Here is a 21,820-nt window from a genome sequence, read left to right as displayed (position 1 = left end):
TGGAGGTATTATATAACATATGATATATAAGTCCTATTAACTTTCTAGAATATTTTTAAAAATCCAAGTTCTGAGATACATTTAGACCCGAGGGTTTTGGATGAGGGGTTGTAGAGCTGTACAGATAAACGCCAAGTGAGCATGTATACAGCAGCGTGATTTCTTTGAGGTACATGTGAAATTTCCACTTGTTTTCTAATCCACTGAACCATCAACTCATAAGGAATCTATATATTAATTAGTCCTATTTTTCCATTTGGGTTTATTTTTTTTATGTTCTTAGTCTCTGTTGGTTTATAAGTAAAAACCCCTGGAGGGAAGAGGTGCTAAGATTCTTGAATTGTGAATGGCAAGTGACTGACAAGGATCTTAAAGGCTTTAAGGTCCCAGTACTTAGATTTGGATGTGAAGGCCTCACACAGATTCCCATTCAGCAGGTAAGAAGCAGGTTCTTGAATCTGCCTTCTAACGGCCACCACAGTAATTTGGATACGCTTGGTTTGTGGCCAGACTTTGAGAAATACCACTTTCAAGACAGTTAAAATGTAACCAACATGGCCATTGTGCTTTGCACAAGTCTGACATCCTTCATATGGGGTATGCTTTTTCTTTTTACAATATTCTTATTTTTTTCAAACAAAATGTATATAATGTGTATTTTTTTTTAAGATAAAAGTCTACACCAAAATGTTAATTGATATAATCTCTGGGTAGAATGCTAATTTCATTGTGTCTCCTTTATGCTGAACCATATTTGCTAAATTTTCCACAAAAGATCAGGAAAAAGAGTAAAGAGTGCAATACTGTCTAAAACTGATAAGTCAAAATATAGCTGTATAAGCATATTATTTAAACATGGATGTTAACCACCAGAAGTTAAAAGTGATTCCTTCTGGGAACTGCCATAAGAGGGAAGGTGAAGGCCAGAGTGTTTTCCATTCTACAACCTTTCATACAATTTGTTATGCTTGTTATGACATTATGGTAAGTTTTCAATTAGTTTAAAAAACTACTTCATTTTATTTCTTCTAAGAATGGCAGTGTGTGCCTTTAAGAAACCTACCAAAGTTGGTATTACTAGTTCAGATGTATACATTACCTCATGTTCATTCATCCTCCAAATTCTAAAGTATGTACAAAATGCAACTGGATTTACAGAAATATCCTACCTATGCTGAAATTTAAAAAAAAAAAAGCATAGAAAGTACAAACAAAAGTGAGTTTACTTACAAAATATACAATAATTACAAATAGTACAAATTGAGACAATTTCTCCTGTTCCTGAGACAGAAGCTAACGGCCTTTACTTTCAAATGAGGGTTTCTGTTATTCTGAGTTATGCACATTCAGTGATCCGCTGCCTTTGTTTATGCTTTTCTAAATAATTCCAGGAGGCCTATTAGTGATATGTACATGGGTCATTTCCCTAAAATCTTATTTCCAGAACTCTTATGCACAAGTCCAACACAACTGAAATAGAACAAGACAACAATGAACTGAATAATCTTTTTTTCCAACAGTAAATTTTGATTTTCTCTAAATATTCACCTAGTGGTTTAGAACTGAAACCATGCTTTTTGGCTTTAAAAAGGAAGTCCACTGTGATTTTTAATAGGCAGCACAATTCCACTATAGCCGATTATCACCTGGCTATTTTTACAGGTTTGCAATTATTTAAGAAACAGAATTCTATAGTATTCAATTCTGTATGTTTTTGTCTTATGCTTTTTTAATCAGAGTCACTACTACTGCTTGAGGAGTCTGTTGACATAACCTCTACATCATCTTCATTTTCTTTGTTATGTCCTGGAGGTTCCAACAAAAAGTCATTACTGTGATTTGGTGGTAACATATTCATTGCTATGTCATTTGACTGCCATGGATACTGTGGGGCAAGGACATCTGGAGAAAAGAAAGAAGCACATATGAGAACATCTTTACTAAAAATTAATTTACTTCTTAGTTATACTTTCCTTCATGCAAATAATCTGAAGTAAAATTTCTTAAAAGGCTAGAAATCAAAATATACATTTGGCCAATAATCAAATTTATCATGGAAAAATCTGATGTTTTAGTATCGTGATGTTTAGACTCTGGTTTATTTTTTTTAAATCATACTTTCCTATAGTCACTATTCAAGATGTTCATAATTTCAAATCGAATGTCTCATGTCTATACATATTTTATGCACATATATAATAAGTCATATATAGTACTTTCTATATATTCTCTCTTTATATATTATAAGTAGCTAATGTAAACTATACTGTGTATTCCAGTTTAAACTGCCTCTTAAGCTTCAATTCCACTCTTCTCCCTGGACCCTGAAAACACTTCTCCTTTGCCAGCAGCCACAATGTTAAGCTCTGTCAGTAGAGGGCACTGCAAGGACTCTACAGGAGGAACAGGCTTCCCTTCCGGGATCCTGCGTTTCCCTCCTGTGGTGTCTGGTGGGTGTGTAGGACATCAGTGGCATCCCAGTTGGATGACTTCCCAGCAAGTCTCCCTTGGACCCTAGTGGATAATTTCCTACTTGCCGGCTCTGGCCTGTGACACCTCATCTAACTTCTCTGCCATCCAACAGGCCAGAGCTACACCTTTTCCACTCCGGGCTGAATATCAGCCTTGGGATGGGGAGTGGGGGTGGGGGGGGAGCCTCTTCTCAGTCATTCCCTTCCTTGGCTATCTGCCTCATCCTACATGCAGTAGCTGCCCCCTGCATCTGTTATTACTGCATTTAGAAAATATACTTCTCTTTACTGTCTCGTAGTTAGTACCTGGTTACTACTCAGTAGCTCTTTACATTTTCCTTCATATTTGCTGGTGTGGTTTCTGCCTCCTGCCTGGACCTGACTGGCATATTATGACACAGTAAAACCACAATGAGAAAAATGAGGAGATACCAAGGGAAACTAATGCACAGTGACTTCCCAGTTTGTACTTTAGATAGTTAACAACAGCGATGTTTATAAAATTATTTTTAATAACACAGGGACAGCCTTACAATGAAATGTTAAGCATAAAAAAGCATTATCTACAGTATGTTTTTAGCGATGTAAAAAATACACGAAAAAACATGAAATATGTAAAATATTAAAACTGCTCAAAAAAGAGCAATTTTCCCCTTTTTTATGCCTTTTAAAAAACTTTTAATATGTTCTACCAGATCAAAACAAAACAAGTCACCTACAAAAGGTAAAAGGGGAACATAAAATAAACATAAGAACAGTACAAACCTATATGCAAAATCTGAGGAAGGCTGAAGTTCAGAATGAGCTGAGTCTCACAAAAAGTGATACTCTATTTAGGTATTAAAACGCCCATAAAAAGCTTTGTTAGTCACTTTGTTAATCTGGGGTTTTTTCACAAGTGTGCTCACTTGGTATTCTTTAAACTGAACATACATACATCTTATCCTGTTTATAAAATATACTTCATTTTAAAAAGCTATGTTTGGAGCTTAGTTAATGAGGCCTAATTCCTGAGGAAAATGGCACATAAAATCAGTTTATTCTAATTTCATAGCCTCCATCTAGAACAGTCTTTAAACTAAGCAGAGAGGATAAACTGGTAGAGAACCTAGCAACTAAAATGAGTTGGGTCCAGACCCTCAAACTTGTTCAGATCTCTGTCTTCCTCATCATTTCTGAAAAAAACCTTTGTTTGAAAGCATTATTCTGATTAACGTTACCTGGCAATCTGCCTGCTGCAAGTGCGTCCCCTGGTAGATGACCGTTCACTCCATTAGTGGAAGGGTTGTTCATCTGGCCCAATAATCCACTTCTCATCTCCAAATCAGTTGGGTATGGTCTCCGTGGGTCCCCTAAAAAATAAGACTGCTTTTAATTCAGTCACATATGAAAATAAGCTTTGATACCTTCTCTGAAATATTGATTTTCCTTGGTTCACTTTGAAGAACTCAAGCCACATTTTCAATTTTGGAATATGAAGGTCATCTTATCAATTGTTATTAAGACATAATATATTAAAATTTTAAATACATGTATTTTTATTTCTTCTCTAGATCTTCACAATAATACACTATTCTCTATATGAAAAGAAGTCTCTCATTTAAGCAAACATTCCAAATGACAAAGAAAAGTATAATCTTGAGTCTTCTAAATTAAAACCTTTTCCTAACCAACCTCTTTGATCACGTAATTTAAAGACTAATTCCTGGGGATTTCCCTGGCGGTCCAGTGGTTAAGACTCCGCGCTTCCACTGCAGGGGGCGCGGGTTCCATCCCTGGTCCAGGAACTAAGGTCCCACACGCCGCATGCTGCGGGGAGGTTGGAAGGAAAGCTAATTCCTGTAACATTCCAGTGGAGTATCAGGAGCCAATAACATTCATTTCCAATCATGAAAGCACACTTTTTAGTTCTGGGTTGATGAAAACTTGGCCAGATTTGGACCAATTTTTTGGTAATATTTTCTCACCAACTCCAGATTATTTATCCTCCAAAACCGTAGCTACCCTTAGTGTTTCAGGTATGGCAAAATACCACCGTCAGGACTGACTAGAGCTGAGATAACTACCTCCCATTCCTCCCAAAAGGCTGCTGCTCTACCTGACGTCTCTGCTGTCAGTATATGTAGCAAGGGACTTCCCTGATGGCGCAGTAGATAAGACTCTGCGCTCCCAATGCAGGGGGCCGGGGTTCAATCCCTGGTCGGGGAACTAGATCCCACATGCCACACAGCAACTAAGAGTTGGCATGCCGCAACTAAGGAGACCGCCTGCAGTGACTAGGGAGCCCACGTGTCGCAACTAAGACCTGATGCAACCAAATAAATAAATAAAAGTTAAAAAAAAATATATATATATGTGGCAGTTTATTTCTCTGCTATTTCTAATTACTCCAGCTCTCTGCAGTCCTGTGTGTCTGCTGCTGGGTGTCCAGTGCTTCATCTTTATCCCCTAAGAGTCGGGACTGTCTCTTTCTCAGGCTGGAACCCTTGTGGAAATCCTAATGGCTCAAAAAAGTTAGCTTCTGGCCAGCCTGGGTTTTACAGGTATATAAATCTATAGCTTTAGAATCATCACATATTATACTTTTAAAATTTATTACTTATTTTTTTTAAAAAAAGGAAAGAAACAGTTTCCAGTGGCAACAGCTTTGTAGAAAACCAAACTGATAAAACCCCATGGCCTATATTATCACTTATAAGACACTAAAGATGTGAAAATATGAAACATGTTTCTAAGGATAAATACATTCCATATTTAAATCTTTTCTTCCTATTTTTGTGTACAGTCACCTAAGAATTTTCAAAACCACATGTATCTAGTAAAAAGAGAATTACTTTTACCTGGGACCCAGGTCAGTGGGGCACACACAGCATTACTTGCACTAATCCTATGTGCATACTTAATTATTTCTTCAGAGGAGATAGCACCTGAGAGAGTCAAGAGGATAGTGTTAACATTTCAGTCTAGTAAACATACAAGTTTGTCAGTGCATACATCACAGATACACTTCATACTTAAAATATATACATTAGGTTAAAAAAGTACACTAGTAAATAATATGTATAGCACAACCTGGTTTTTATTTTAGAATATATGTATTTGTATTGTTCTTGTTACGTATGTATTACAGATCTAAGAAAAATCTGGAAGAACACACATCAAACATTTAACAGCAGTTAATCTAAAATAGGACAAGAGGCGAGTTAGATGTAAATCATACCTACAAATCATTAAAAGTAACCAAAGTCTTCATTATAATTCTGACTTTTAGTATGCAATCTAAAAGATCCAAAATGGAAGCCTTTGAAAGAGAGAAGCAGGACAGGACGAGAAGCCATGCTGAGCCTCTCGAAGCACCACTACATGTGCACACATCCCAAAGCCTTATCTAGTTCTGACTTCACAGTCTTTCAAGATCCACCTCAAATCCCATTTGCTTCCAGCCCATGTTCTCCTCTCCCAACAATTTAAAAAACCCACTGTCTTTATTGCACGTTTGGGTAATAGCCGTAACTTCTATTATTGCTTTTTATAACCTGGAAAAGGATGTGACACCTCCCTAGCAATGCCCAGCATAGTGCTATATAGCAGACACTTTACAAGAAAATTTATTGGAAACTTTTCAACAGCAGCAAATGATTACCAATAATCCTCTCATCAGTTTCTTGAAACCAAAATTCGGATTTTTCAGAAAGTCATTCAGTGTTCCCACAGTACTAACCTTTTCTTGCTTTTTCTATTGACTTGAGTTTTTCTTTTGCTTGGTAAACAGCTGTTGCCTAATTTAAACAACATTAAAAAAAGAAATATGGATTATTCAAAACTATACCAAGCCCAGTTTTTGGCTAAATTCACAAAATCATTTATCCCATAGAAACAATATGTAAAATTTGGAAATCCCCACAATTTATTTGTAATATTCTGAACCACCACTTGGGTATCATTTGTATCAGTTACAGTCAATGAAAAAAAGAAACATTTATGAGTCAATCTCCATACACATTAGTTGTTAGAAACAAAATGTAAATTGGATTGTTCACTACCATTTTTTCTTTATGTCATCTATCATAAACAGGCAGAAAACAGACCACGTACTACTCCCAAAGCATCCTATTCTTATATCTAGTTCAAGGATAAAATACCAAAAAATTTTTTTTTCTAGTTTACAAGATAAATTCTTGGATTGATAGTCTCATTCATTTATACATTACCATTACCTCCATGCTTAATGACTATTATAATGAACTCTTCCACCCACCCTCCCCTGGGCAAAGGCAAACTAAAGGGTAAAATGAAGCTAACCTAGTATATGCATCCTCCACCGTAACACAGCATTTAAGAGTATGGAGTCAGAGAGATCTAGGTTTATGTTCCATCTCTCAACTTTTACCTCTTGGGCAAGGTAGGTATTCATTTAAAATTATGGTTTTGTCTGTAAAAATAGAATAACGGTACTGACCTCATATAACTGTGATGAAGATTGAGATAATACACATGAAGTGCAAAGTACAGGGCCTGGTGCACTAGTACTTAATAACTGTTAGTTGCCACTATCTAAATCATAAAATTTAGTCTTTTTATAGTCCTTGTGTTCACTGTCTTTTGGAAATCTAATCTAGAGAGGAGCCAGCAATGTCTGGTCCATATGAGAATCAAACTCAAGTCTTCCTGCAATACCACCACATAACAATGACATTAGTTAGTATTTAGTGAAATAACTGAGCAAATAATAACAAATAAATTGTCTCTTTGAAATAGTAGCCAAGAACAAGAAAGGAAAAACTAGAGTCCTTAACATATATCTATATCTATATATATTTACATATAAATCCCATCTAGTTTAGGATGGAAGACTAAATAAATGTAAATTTTAATCAATATATAAAATTGGTATATACTTTTACTGATTTCAAAAATTATTTCTAAAACTAAAGTAGAGATTTAGACTATTAACAAATGAAAACTTAGGACAGGATAAAAGTAAAACTTCCCATTTCTATTAATTCAAACTTGTGAAATCTTCAAATAATGAAAATATGGCTCAAAAGTAATGCAGACTATCGGAAAACAATAATTAAAAAGGGAGGGACTTCCCCGGTGGTCCAGTGGTAAAGAATCCGCCTTCTTCTTGGTCAGGGAACTGAGATCCCACATCTCAGTTGCCGCGGGGCAACTAAGCCCACGTGCCGCAACTACTGAGCTCGTGCGCCTCAATGAGAGAGCCCTCGTGCTGCAACTACAGAGCCCACTCACTCTCGAGCCCACATGCCACAACTAGAGAGAAGCCCGCGTGCCACAACGAAAAGATCCTGCGTGCCGCAACTAAGACAAGACGCAGCCAAATAAATAAATAAAATAAACGAATAAAATAAATAAACATTAAAAAAAAAGGGAATGACATGGTCTTTCATCTAACCAAAGTGACAAGGGGTCACTTTTAGACTTGGAAATTCAAGTTTTCTACCACTTCAAAATTGTAATAGATTTATTTTTCAGAAATAGAGTAAATAGTATCCTTTTTTACATTAAGAAACAGCCTCTATCAACTTACCAGTATCTGTTCCGCTTCCTTTAGCTGTTTTTGTAGTTGCTGAATATCACTGTCTCTTTTTTCTACTTCTTTTTCTAAAACTTGCATTTCATGATGGATTTTTCCCTGATTAAGTGCCAATTTCATTAGTTCTTGAAATTCCCCATCTCTATGAATTAACAACTCCAGGACCTGTCAGATAATAGGTGATTAAAGCAGACAACAGAATACTGAAGAACTACATTCCAGTGAAACAAAGAATCCACATGTGAATTGGCTAGTCCATAAAGTCTTAACACCTTCAAAGTACTGTTTACTAATCATTGTTAAAATTAGCCTACCTATGATTATTTTAGAAGAGATTAATATCAAGGTTTTCTGCTTTTTCTAATTATATGCTATTCTTTCACACAAAATAAAACAAACCTTTCAGAACTAGCAATATGCCAAAATGAGCAGGTTTATTCATTTCTCAGGGAAGGTAAAATTTGAGATGATTTTATTAGTTGACACCAGGAACTGAATAGACATTTCTCCAAACATATACAAGCGGCCAAAAATACATGAGAAGGTATTCAACTTCACTAATCACCAGGGAAGTGCAAATCAACACAACTGGATATGACCCTGCACCAGCTAGAACAGCTATAATCAGAAAGACAAAAGATAACAAATGTTGGTGAGAATGTGGAGACAAAGGGAACCCTTAGAATCTGAATTGGTGCAACTACTGTGGAAAACATTCCATTAAGTGTGGAGGTTACTTAAAAAATTAAAATTAGAACTACCATATGATCCAGCAATTCTACTTCTGAGTATTTATCCAAAGGAAATGAGATCACTATTTTCGAAAAGATATCTGCACTCGTATGTTCACTGTAGCATTATTCACAATAGCCAAGACAAGGAAGTAATCTAAGTGTCCATGAATGGATGAATGGATAAAGAAAACGTGATGTAAATCTATACACATGCACACACACACAAAGGAATATCATTCAGCCACAAAAAAAGAAGGAAATCTTGGCATCTGGGATAACATGGATGGACCTTAAGAACATTGCATTAAAGGAAATAAGTCAGACAGAAAAAGACAAACACCGTATGATCTCAGTTATATGTGGAATGTAAAAAGAGCCAAACACATAGAAAAAGAGCTCAGATTGGTGGCTGCCAGGGGGAAGGCGGCAAAATGGGTAAAGGTGGTCAAAAGGTACAAACTCCAGGCTATAAGATAAATAAGTTCTGGAAATATAACGTACACCATGGTGACTATAATTAAGAATACAGTACTGTAAATTTGAAAATAGCTAAGAGAATAAATCTCAGCAACTTCTAAAAGTTCTTAAAAAATGTGCAGGAGCTTCCCTGGTGGCGCAATGGTTGAGAGTCTGCCTGCCGATGCAGGGGACACGGGTTCGTGCCCCGGTCTGGGAAGATCCCACATGCCGCGGAGTGGCTGGGCCCGTGAGCCATGGCCGCTGAGCCTGCGCGTCCAGAGCCTGTGCTCCACAACGGGAGAGGCCACAACAGTGGGAGGCCCGCAAAAAAAAAAAAAAAAAAAAAAAATGTGCAGAGGAACTGAACATTTTTCCGAAGACATACAAATGGTCAACAGGTACATGAAAAGGTGCCACTTTCCCTGCAATTTTCTTAGAAGTTTTTATCATAAGAAGAGAAAGGACTTCCCTGGTGGTACAGTGGTTAAGAATCCGCCTGCCAATGCAGGGGACACAGGTTCGAGCCCTGCTCTGGGAAGATCCCATATGCTGCAGAGCAACTAAGCCCGTGCGCCACAACTACTGAAGCCCATGTGCTCCACAACAAGAAAAGGCTGCGCACCACAACAAAGAGTAACCCCTGCTCACTACAACTAGAGAAAGACCATGTGCAGCAACAAAAACCCAATGCAGCCCAAAATAAATAAATAAATAGATAGATAGATAAATGAATAAAATTTGTTTAAGGAAAAAAAAAATAAAGAAAAGAAAACTGGGCACTTCCCTGGTGGTCCAGTGGTTAAAACTCCACACTTCCACTGCAGGAGGCGTGGGTTCCATCCCTGCTTGGGGAACTAAGATCCCACATGCCGCGTGGTATGGCAAAAAAACAAACAAACAAACAAACTTAACCATGTGAGGTGATGGATGTTAACTAAACTTACTGTGGTAATCATTTTGCATTATGTACCTATATCAAATTGTTATGATATACATCTTAAACTAATACAATATTACATGTCGGGCTTCCCTGGTGGCACAGTGGTTGAGAGTCCACCTGCCGATGCAGGGGACACGGGTTCGTGCCCCGGTCCAGGAAGATCCCACATACCGCGGAGCAGCTGTGCCTGTGAGCCATGGCCGCTGAGCCTGCGCATCCGGAGCCTATTGCTCCGCAACGGGAGAGGCCACAACAGTGAGAGGCCCGCGTACCGCAAAAAAAAAAAAAAAAAATATTACATGTCAATTATACCTTACCTAAATGATGAAAAAAACTCAATTTAAAAACTGCAATTAATAATTTAATAGAATCTGATCTTCCTGTTCTCACACAAAGTAAATATAAATAGGAAATTGTAGAAATGATGGGAGGTTTTTTTGTGTTTAATTCAAAAAGAAACCACTTACCTGGTTTTCCTCTCCAGACTGTAACAACTTTTGGTTTCTAGAAATCGCCAGCATTTCTATAAGTTCTCTATAAAACAAAAAGTTTGCAAAGTAAATACAATAGAGGCTCTACCTGATCTCCACCTGACTGACTTGCTGGATTCACAGTACCCACAGCAAGCTGAGTACTCAGAGCTATTGCCCCACAGGCCACTTTGACTGTGGACTTCAGCTCTCACTGGCACAGTACATTCTCACCAAGACTCAGCTGTGTTCATTACCAGGCCCATTTATTCAAACTTTACTATTACTATAATTGTATAAATTGAGTATATAAATACAAATGAAGTATGACTGTGAATAGGAAAAACTGTTTCTATAAAAACCTAAGCTTGGAAACACTTAACAGAGGTTTGTAAAGAATAACTATGGAACCAGGAGAAGTAAAGTCATAAAAACTCAGCAAGAGCCTGCCCTAAGTCTGCTTGATGAGTGTCCAAGTGCTCATTTCACTTTAAAGAAACCAAAGTAGAAAATGCAGACAATGCATTATGCGTGGTTTATGCAAGAAAAACTCCTACATAAGGGGTCTACAGGCCAAATGCAGCCCATCTGTGGTTTTTGTAAATAACTTTTCTTTGATGATAGCCACTCCCCTTCATTTACATATTGCCTGAGGCTGCTTTGCCACTACAATGGCAGAACTGAGTAGTTGTGACACAAAACTTCTCACCTGCAAATTTTTAAATTAACCAAACAGGTATCAGCTAAGAGGGATACTTACACATAATAAATCATACATTTCTAGAATGCTCATTTGTTAAATATGCTAATTTTCTACATGAAAAACAGTAGAATGATTGGGGAAAAATGTGTAGCAGGTAATATTCTATATATTAGTTTCAAAATTGTTGATAGATGGGACTTAATTCAGAAATTATCCAGGAGAGGACAGCTTCACAATTAACTACCTGCCACTACTAGTCAGCCCAGGGTTTGTACCTTCTCACTGGCTGCCATGCTATTTTTACCTTCATAGTTCCACCTTCCACTCACTAGCCTCAGGCTATTTTAGTGGATGGTGCAAATTGGACTCAACCTCCCTCCCATACACCATTATGTATGAATTAATTACCTAATTAATGAAAAAAGTAGATAAGGGAATAAAAAGTCTTCATTCACTCATTCAAATGTTTCTTGAGTGCCTATTATGTGCCAGGCACTTTCTAGATGCTTGGGTTAGTAAAGTGAACAATGGCAATTAAATTCTAATAGAGAAGACAAAAAATATGTAAGTAAAACCAGAGTGACAGGGGTTAGGAAGAAAATAAAGCAGTGTTAAACCAGAGAGGGTCAGTGAGGTAGTTTTGGCTACTTAAACTGGGTGGTCAGGGAAGGTTTCTCTATGGGAATATCTTTGAAGTAAAACATGAATTAAACAAGAGAAGCCAGCCAGGAGATGTGGGAGGAAAGAATGCTTGGTAAAAGACCCAGCTAGCTCACTGGCTCAAAGACGGGTTTGAGGAAATGTGGCCAGAGCACAGCAGGCACCAGGGAGCAGGATACAAAATAAGGACAATGGAGGGAGGGAGGGAGTGAAAGAGAGAGGGAGGGGGCGGGCTGGATTGTGTAGGGCCTTGTAGGTCAGGGTACAGGATTAGTATTTCACTCTTAAGTGCAAAGAGAAGCTACTGGATTATTTTAAACAGGCAAAGGACATGACCTGATTTACATTTTTAAACAACTGCTGAACTATCTGGAGAACAGACTGTAAGAGAGCTAGAAAGGGAATCAAGTTAGGTGGTTTTTGTAGTGTCCCAGGCAAAAGATGACACTGGCTTTGACTACGTCCTAGCCACTAGGATTTAGTAATGGAAATGGGGAAACATGGACAGATTTAGGATATATTTTGGAAGCAGAGCTGACAGGACTTGCTAATGGATTAAACAGACATTTTATGAAAATAGCATGTTATATTAGCCCTTTTCTGCACCCCATTAATGAGATGAAGAGAGTTGAGAACCCCTGGCCTAAATAAAAGCTGGTTTCTGTGGGGAAGGGATGGTGGTAAGGGGTTGGGGGTATGGTGGGAGATGCAGAATGACCCTTTCTTGCCAATCTGGGAGTATAAATCAACAGAAAACCTTACAAGGGCTTACTTTAAGGGAGGGAGGGAGAGGTCTGTAAGATTCAGTGCTCTTCACTAACTGTCTAGGACAAAGTGGAAACCTCTGTCCACTCCAAGGGTGAAGAGAGGCTGAAGGACCCCCTGTCCTCTCTCTCATTATGGGAGTGGGAGGCCCGTAGCGCTACAAAGGAAGCAGCTGTACTCCTGGCATGCCAAATTAGAATCCTCCCACATTTCCACACAAATATAACTTATACAGGGTTAGGTCCTATATTATTTGTGATACTACACTTCAGGTAAACAATTTTCTTTTAAATTAATTTATTTTTTAAATTTATTTTTGGCTGCACTGGGTCTTCATTGCTGTGCGCGGGCTTTCTCTAGTTGCAGTGCACGGGCTTCTCATTGCGGTGGCTTCTCTTGTTGCGGAGCTCAGACTCTAGGCGCACGGGCTTCAGTAGTTGTGGCGCACGGGCTTAGTTGCTCCGCGGCATGCAGGATCTTCCCGGACCAGGGCTTGAACCCATGCCCTGCATTGGCAGGCGGATTCTTAACCACTGCGCCACCAGGGAAGCCCCAGGTAAACAATTAATAGGCTGGTGGGGAAACCTCAAGACTCCTATCAATGTGGTTTCTGTTCCACAATGAGTTCTGAGTTACAAACAGGTTAAGAAAAACTTTTTAGACTACAATCTACCTATAGGTTTCTATTTTTTTTAATTCCTCCAAAGACTACCTGATTCTATCACATCTTACAAAGTATTGGATTGGCCAAAAGGTTCGTTCGGTTTTTTCCGTAGATGGCTCTAGCAGCGCTTAGTGGTCTTTAACTTCATTCAAAACAACTTTGTTAGACTGTACTGTGACAGCTGTCATGTCAGCATGCATTTAAAAAAGCACTTACCAAACCTGGTGAATTTTTGTGTAGCCATTTTAATACTGAAGATGGAAGAAAAAAAGCAACATTTTCAGCACATTATGCTTGATTATTTCAAGAAAGGTAAAAACACAACTGAAATGCAAAAAAAGATTTGTGCAGTGTACAGAGAAGGCGCTGTGACTGATCAAACATGTCAAAAGTGGTTTGTGAAGTTCTGTGCTGGAGATTTCTCGCTGGATGATGCTCCACAGTCAGGCAGACCAGTTGAAGTTGATGGCAATCAAACCGAGACATTAATTGAGAACAATCAACGTTAGACCACGCGGGAGATAGCTGACACACAATATCGAAACCTAGCGCTGAAAATCATTTGCACCAGCTTGGTTATGTGAATTGCTTTGATGTTTGGGTTCCACATAAGTTAAGCAAAAAAAACCTTCTTAACCATATTTCCGCATGTGATTCTCTAATGAAACGTCACGAATATGTTCCGTTTTTAAAACAAATTGTGACAGGTGATGAAAAGTGGATACTGTACAATAATGTGGAACGGAGGAGATCATGAGGCAAGTGAAATGAATCACCACCAAGCACACCAAAGGCCGGTCTTCATCCAGAGAAGGTGATGTTGTATATATGGTGGGATTGGAAGGGAGTCCTCTATTATGAGCTCCTTCCAGAAAACCAAACGATTAATTCCAACAAGTACTGCTCCCAATTAGACCAACTGAAAGCACGAAAAGCGTCCAGAATTAGTCAACAGAAAACGCATAATCTTCCATCAGGATACCACAAGACCGCATGTTTCTTTGATGACCAGGCAGAAACTGTTACAGTTTGGCTGGGAAGTTATGATTCCTCTGCGGTATTCACCAGACATTGCACCTTCAGATTTCCATTTATTTCGGTCTTTACAAAATTCTCTTAATGAAAAGAATTTCAATTCCCTGGAAGACTGTAAAAGGCACCTGGAACAGTTCTTTGCTCAAAAAGATAAAAAGTTTTGGGAAGATGGAATTATGAAGTTGCCTGAAAAATGGCAGAAGGTAGTGGAACAAAAGGGTGAATACGTTGTTCAATGAAGTTCTTGGTGAAAATGAAAAATGTGTCTTTCATTTTTACTTAAAAACCTAAGGAACTTTTTGGCCACCCCAATAATATACTAGAAGGCTATATAATCAGGTAAGAGTAAAAAAATATATGCCAAATTTCACAACCACTACTTTCTAAAGTCAAGAGGTTACAATAATGAGGTTTTTTTCATTTTTCATAAAAAAATGCAAAGAGAATAAGTTCATTCATAGGATAATGACAAACTTCACATATCACAGAATCAGTATAAGTATCTATGTGTGACTGGCCACATAATGGGACTTTTTGGAAAGCCAATCACACTGGAGCAGCCTCATTCTGTGGAGGAGTTCCAATGAGTCTTAGGTGGTCTTCCATCACCACTAACAACCATTTCCAGGATTATAAAAGAGAGAAATTCTCACTTGCTTACTGTCACCCAGTCTTTCTTTAGAGATGAACAAATAAAACAATGTGGCAGATACGGCATGAGAAAATCAGAGAAAAAGAAAAACGAACTTCTAAGACAATGGCTATTACCACAGGCAGCAGAGCGCCTCAAGAAAGAAGGCTTTAACCAATCTGTCAACAGATTCAGTGAGGACTACAAATTAACGAGAAATCCAAGTCTTTTTGGCATTTCTGGAGCATGGGAAGCAGAAGAACTACAGCTTCTTTTAGAGGAAGCAAAAGAGAACTCAGCACTTCAGGTGATCATGTACAACGGGAAAGCTGAAGGAGAAAGTTTCAGAAACACCGAGGTTCCTGAGGAAAATTTAAATGATTCAGAATTTCAGTGGATAAATACACTTCATCAAACGAAAATGCTATACTTGACAATCAAGAATCAAATATAGAGAGGGATAAATTGGTCAAATCTAGATACAAGAGAATTTCAATTTAGTCTCAAATTTAACATAACTGATAAATTACTTAGCTATGCTATCTCAAGCAAAGAGTACATGAATACCAAGTATATGCACTCCTATAGTACCGACAGCATCAGGTAAACACACCATAGATAGACAGCCCAGGAGCCAATCTAGAGGCAAGATCTCAATATTGACTACTGGGCTGTCCAATGTCAGGAGATGTTCTCAAAGACCATTATACTGAATGGGTAGGCTCAGAAACACAGTTCCTGAACTTGGTGGACATGAAATATATACTAGGGTTACTCAGCAAAACAGACAAATTATGTTACAGCAAGTAAAGCTGAGAAAAGAAACGAATTTACTGGACTCCAGAGTAGAAGGGTGAGATGTAACAGTTCTTTGGTTATACTAAGGCAAAGATTTGAAATTCTCAGACTAAGACCTACTCAGAACAAAAGGCAGCATCCATTGCTTCCCAAAGGGGGTGTTACTTCTTCACAAAGTCAACATATTTACAGAAAAATTAATTACCACCATCCATACCATGTGGTTAGTCAAAATGAACAAATAATAAGGATCATTTTAACTCAACTAATTTCACACTCATCAGTGTCATCAAGATTCCTTAGCAAAAATTCTAGAAGTCAATCAAGTATTAGACTTGGGCTTCTGGTGAGAATTCTCCCAAAAGAAGAAAGAGCTCAAGGGAATATTTCAAACAGAACAAGACCCAGAATTCAAGCAAGTGGAAAAAATTGGCTCAAAAAGTAGCAAGGGAGGTATTTTCCAATTAACCATTAGCTGTTCTTAAACTATATGCCAATAAAATGAACAACCTACAAGAAATGGACAAATTCTTAGAAGGGTACAATCTCCCAAGACTGAACCAGGAAGAAGTAGAAAATATGAACAGACCAATCACAAGTACTGAAATTGAAACTGTGATTTTAAAACTCCCAACAAACAGAAGTCCAGGACCAGACGGCTACACAGGCGAATTTTATCAAACATTTAGAGAAGAGTTAACACCTATTCTTCTGAAACTATTTCAAAAAATTGCAGGGCTTCCCTGGTGGCACAATGGTTGAGGGTCCGCCTGCCGATGCAGGGGACGTGGGTTCGTGCCCCGGACTGGGAGGATCCCACATGCCGCAGAGCGGCTGGGCCCGTGAGCCGTGGCCGCTGAGCCTGCGCATCCGGAGCCTGTGCTCTGCAACGGGAGAGGCCACAGCAGTGAGAGGCCCGCGTACCGCAAAAACAAAAAAAACAAAACAAACTGCAGAGGAAGTAAAACTCCCAAACTCATTTAATGAAGCCACCGTCACCCTGATACCAAAACCAGACAAAAATACCACAAAAAAAGAAAATTATAGGTCAGTATCACTAATGAACATAGATGCAAAAATCCTCAACAAAATACTAGCAAACCAAATCCAGGATACATTAAAAGGATCATACACCATGATCGGGTGGGATTTATCCCAGGGATGCAAGGATTTTTCAATATCCACAAATCAGTGTGATACACATTAACTGAAGAATTAAAACCATATGATCATCTCAATAGATGCAGAAAAAGCCTTTGACAAAATTCAACACCAATTTATGATAAAAATTCTCCAGAAAGTGGGCATAGAGGGAACCTACCTCAACATAATAAAGACATATGACAAACCCACAGCTAACATCATACTCAAAGGTGAAAAGCTGAAAGCATTTCCTCTAAGATCCGGAACAAGACAAGTATGTCCACTCTCACCACTTTAATTCAACATAGTTTTAGAAGCCCTAACCATGACAATCAGAGAAGAAAAAGAAATAAAATAAGTAAAACTGTCACCGCAGATGACATACTATTCAAAGAAAATCCTAAAGACACTACCAGAAAACTATTAGAGCTCACCAATGATTTCGGTAAAGCTACAGGGTACAAAAATTAATAAACAGAAATCTCTTGCATTTCTATACACTAACAACAAAAGATCAGAAAGAGAAATTAAGGCAACAATCTCATTTAGCATCGCATCAAAAAGAATAAAATACCTAGGAATAAACCTACCTAAGGAGACAAAAGACCTGTACTCTGAAAACTATAAGACACTGATGAAAGAAATGGGAAGATGACACAGGTGGAAAGATACACCATGTTCTTGGATTGGAAGAATCAATACTGTCAAAATTACTATACTACTCAAGGCAATCTACAGATTCAATGCAATCCCTATCAAATTGCCAATGGCATTTTTTGCAGATCTTTAGAAGAAAAAAATCTTAAAATTTGTATGGAAACACAAAAGACCCCAAACAGCCAAAGCAATGTTGCGGAAGAAAAAGAGCCAGAGGAATCAGACTCCCTGACTTCAGACTACACTATAAAGCTACAGTAATCAAAACAGTATGGTACTGGCACAAAGACACATTTACAGATCAGTGGAACAGGATAGAAAGCCCAGAAATAACCCCATGCACCTATGGTCAGTTAATTACAACAAAGTAGGCAAGAATATACAATGGAGAAAAGACAGTCTCTTCAATAAGTGGTGCTGGAAAAGCTGGACAGCCACATGTAAATGAATGAAATTGGAACACTCTCTAACACCACACACAAAAATAACCTCAAAATGGATTAAAGACCTAAATGTAAGACCAGATACTATAAAACTCTTACAGGAAAACATAGGCAGAAGACTTTCTAACATAAATAGCAGCAAGATCTTTTTTGATCCACCTCCTATAGTAATGAAAATAAAAACAAAAATAAACAAATGGGACCTAATCAAACTTGAAAGCTTTTGCACAGCAAGGGAAACCTTAAACAAAACGAAAAGAACCCACAGAATGGGAGAAAATATTTGCAAACAATGCGACCAACAAGGGATTAATCTCCAAAATATACAAACAGCTCATGCAGCTCAATATCAAAAAAACAACCAAATCCAAAAATGGGCAGAAAACCTAAATAGACATTTCTGCAAAGAACATATACAGATGGCCAACAGTCATATGAAAAAATGCTCAACATCGCTGATTATTAGAGAAATGCAAATCAAAACTACAATGAGGTATCACCTCACACCAGTTAGAATGCCATCATCAAAAAGTCTACAAACAATAAATGCTGGAGAGGGTGTGGAGAAAAGGGAACCCTCCTACACTGCTGGTGGGAATGTAAATTGGTACAGCCACTATGGAGAAAAGTATGGAGGTTTCTTAAAAAACTAAAAATAGACCTATCATATGATCCAACAATCCCACTCCTGGGCACATATCCAGAGGAAACCGTAATTCAAAAAGATACATGCACCTCAATGTTCATCGCAGTACTATTTACAATAGCCAAGACATGGAAGCAACCTAAATGTCCATTAAAAGACGAACGGATAAAGAAGATGTGATACATATATACAATAAAATATTACTCAGCCATAAAAAAGAATGAAATAATGCCATTTGCGGCAACATGGATGGACCTAGAGATTATCATACTAAGTGAAGTCAGTCAGACAGAGAAAGACAAATATCATATGATATCACTTATACGTGGAATCTAAAAGAACGATATAAATGAACTTATTTACAAAACAGAAACAGACTCACAGATTTAGAAAACAAACTTAGGGTTACCAAAGGGGACAGGTGGGGGGGAGGGATAAATTAGGATGTTGGGATCAACATATACACACCACTATATATAATAGATCATCAACAAAGACCTACTGTATAGCACAGGGAGCTCTGTATGTAATAACCTATATGGGAAAAGAATCTGAAAAAGAAAAATCTGTAATAGGGAAGAACCTTTTTATTCTATTACAAGTTAATTACTAAAGAGACGTTGCCTATAAGCTTAAATTATACATGATGGCCCATCTCTGGGAGTCCTGCCTCCGGGTAATGAGCATTAAGCTAAAACACCTTTGCTGAGCTCATGCGAAACATCTTGACCAGGCCCACCTGTGAAAGACTGCAGAGAGGAAGAAATGAACACATCCCCGCAGGAGGCTGACCTAAATTTTTGACTTTAGCCCCTCCCCTTTTAGTATAAAAGAAGCCTGAATTCTAACTCAGGCAAGATGGTTCTTCGGGGTATGAGTCCAGCATCCTCCCGGTTTGCTGGCTTTCTGAATAAAGTCTCTATTCCCTGCCCCAACACCTCATCTCTTGATTTATTAGCCTGTCATGTGGTTAGCAGTAGGAGCCTGGACTTGGTTACAGATGTATATGTATAACTGCATCACTTTGCTGTACACCTGAAACTAAGACAACATTGTAAACCAACTTTACTCCAATATAAAATAAAAATTAAAAAATAATAATAAAATAAATTTAAAAAAAGAAAGTTTAAAAAATAAAATAAAACAGTATTAATTTAAAAATAATGCTGTTGGAAAAATGGCACCAACAGACTTGCTTGACACAGGGTTGCCACAAAGCTTCAATCTGTAAAAAAAAAAAAATCTGCAAAGTGCAATAAAGTGGAATAAAACAAGGTATGCCTATATATAAGACTTATTCAAAAACGTCAAAGAATGTTGACTACAGAAAAGGTGACACTTGAACTGGATTCTGGAGGGTAAATGAATGATTCATCAAGTTGGAGGTGGAGTAAAAACGGTACTGAAGATGAGGAAGCTAGCCAGCTTGAGAATGGGGAGCATTCACCGAGGCTGGAATAAAGGGTATGGGAGGGCAGAGGGATGCGGCAGTAAGTAAGGACAACAAGATGGATTAACAGGGGTGGAGAATGGCTTTACTGCACGATAAGCTAAAGAGTTTGAACTTTACTTCACTGGGCAATGGGAAGCTACCAAATATTCTAAAGCAGAAAAGTAATACCAGAAGCTTTTTTAAAAAGATAGCTCTGCTCTCAGGTAATATAGAAGGATAAAATGCAGAAGCATTAAGGCAAGTGAAACTGTTGGGAAGCTGCATTAAGAATTAATTATAACAGTGGGGATGGGAACATTTTAGGAGGAAGAACCAGAACAATTTTAACATCCAAGTGAATGCATTGGAGTTAAGGAACGCTGACAGATTACCATGAAAAATGGCAGAATAAGGAGGAGGACATCCAATTTCATCTCCTACCTCTGCCACACACACTGCACTCCCGCCACCCCAAACTGGTAATTCCAGCACCAAGTCGTGCGTGCTCCTGTTCCAGGCCTTTGCACATGCTGTTCCAGGCACATGCCGCCTAATAGGTCTGCGGGACTCATTCGCCCCATACAGTCCTTTCTCCAGGAAGCCTGCCCTAACTACCTATCAAAACAAGCTCCGCGCCACAGTCACTGTTGACATGTAAGTCTCTCCCCCTTGACACTGGGCTCCTTCTCGTCGACATCCAGCCTCCCCCGCAACACCTCTCCCAGCGCGCAGCACCCAGGGGAGTTCCTGACATGTCTGTCGAGTGTGTCGGTGGACGAAGGGACTCACACCCAGCGACTTCTAAGGTTCGCTACGATTGTGACAGTCAGGGGTTCCAGAGTCACTGTCAGTATTAAAATGTCCTCTAAGGGGGGAATATGCCGTCCGAGCCCCTGAGGGTTGCGGGCCCACGTCCCGACCCTCGTGCACTGTCCTTGGGAGCGTGCGCCACAGCCCCGAGCGCGGCCCTCCCCACCAAGCCCAAGACAGGCCGGTGGTCCCGAGTCAGTCCTCCCTGCCCAGCCCCAGCCAGGCCCTCAGGCCGACGGCCTCACCTCGACAAGACCTCCAGATCTTCCAGCGCAGACAGCAGCCTCTCACGCGTGCTGTTACCGCCTACAGCTCCCGAGCCGCCGCCCGGCCGCTCCTTCTCCTTCTCGCCACTAGAAGACGCCGCCATTCTCCGCAACGGGCCAGCGTGCGCGCAGCTACGCGCAGGCGTGGAGAGGCGGGCTCGGCAAGCGGAAGGAAGGGTCACCGAGGCGGGGGACGAGAGGCGGGCGGGAGCGCCCCCTGTGCTCCTGGAGGTGCCCTGCGGGCTCCAGCGCCATCTGCTGGGCAGCGAGGGCTTCTCGGGTCTAACCCTTGGAGCGAGAGCCAAACCGAGAACAGGGAAGGGTTCCATCGCGGTCAGGGTCTCCTAAGCCTTAGGTTATTCAAGCTGGAATGGGAAGCTTCTGCTCAACGGATTTCAAGCATTTGAGGGAATTACATAATGGCCTGCCTCTTGTGTCGTTTCTTCGTAAAATGGGCCGGGGTCTCCTCATATTAACCTCTCTTTAGTCTGCATTCCCATAACACTGTTCCTACCCTCCTGCTTGGGCTCTCAGGG

General features: G+C 39.2%; 1 protein-coding gene across 1 annotated transcript; it reads right to left on the bottom strand.

Annotated features, from left to right (window-relative positions):
• Nucleotides 1-777: 777 nt before the first annotated feature.
• On the bottom strand, nucleotides 778-21,400 carry MED4 (mediator complex subunit 4). The gene is made up of 7 exons (XM_059996224.1): nucleotides 21,264-21,400; nucleotides 10,629-10,695; nucleotides 8,023-8,193; nucleotides 6,193-6,250; nucleotides 5,312-5,398; nucleotides 3,692-3,823; nucleotides 778-1,902 (listed from the first exon to the last, which is right to left on the bottom strand). Exons 1-7 carry the CDS (start codon nucleotides 21,386-21,388, stop codon nucleotides 1,730-1,732), a joined length of 813 nt encoding a protein of 270 aa, XP_059852207.1. The 5' UTR covers nucleotides 21,389-21,400; the 3' UTR covers nucleotides 778-1,729.
• Nucleotides 21,401-21,820: the final 420 nt, after the last annotated feature.

This window comes from Delphinus delphis, chromosome 18 (genome assembly GCF_949987515.2).
Source record: "Delphinus delphis chromosome 18, mDelDel1.2, whole genome shotgun sequence".
In the NCBI taxonomy this organism is placed as follows: domain Eukaryota; kingdom Metazoa; phylum Chordata; class Mammalia; order Artiodactyla; family Delphinidae; genus Delphinus; species Delphinus delphis.
The sequence above is the reverse complement of the archived record's forward strand: the minus strand, read 5'-3'. Positions and strand labels throughout refer to the sequence as shown.

Bases quoted from the DNA above. Each gene is read 5' to 3' on its own strand.
- MED4 (XM_059996224.1), bottom strand. From the start codon at position 21,388: ATGGCGGCGTCTTCTAGTGGCGAGAAGGAGAAGGAGCGGCCGGGCGGC. The intron at 8,194-10,628 runs GTAAGTGGTTTC...ATTATCTGACAG, and splicing joins AGTCTGGAGAGGAAAACCAG to GTCCTGGAGTTGTTAATTCA. The intron at 6,251-8,022 runs GTAAGTTGATAG...TGTTTAAATTAG, and splicing joins AGGAAGCGGAACAGATACTG to GCAACAGCTGTTTACCAAGC.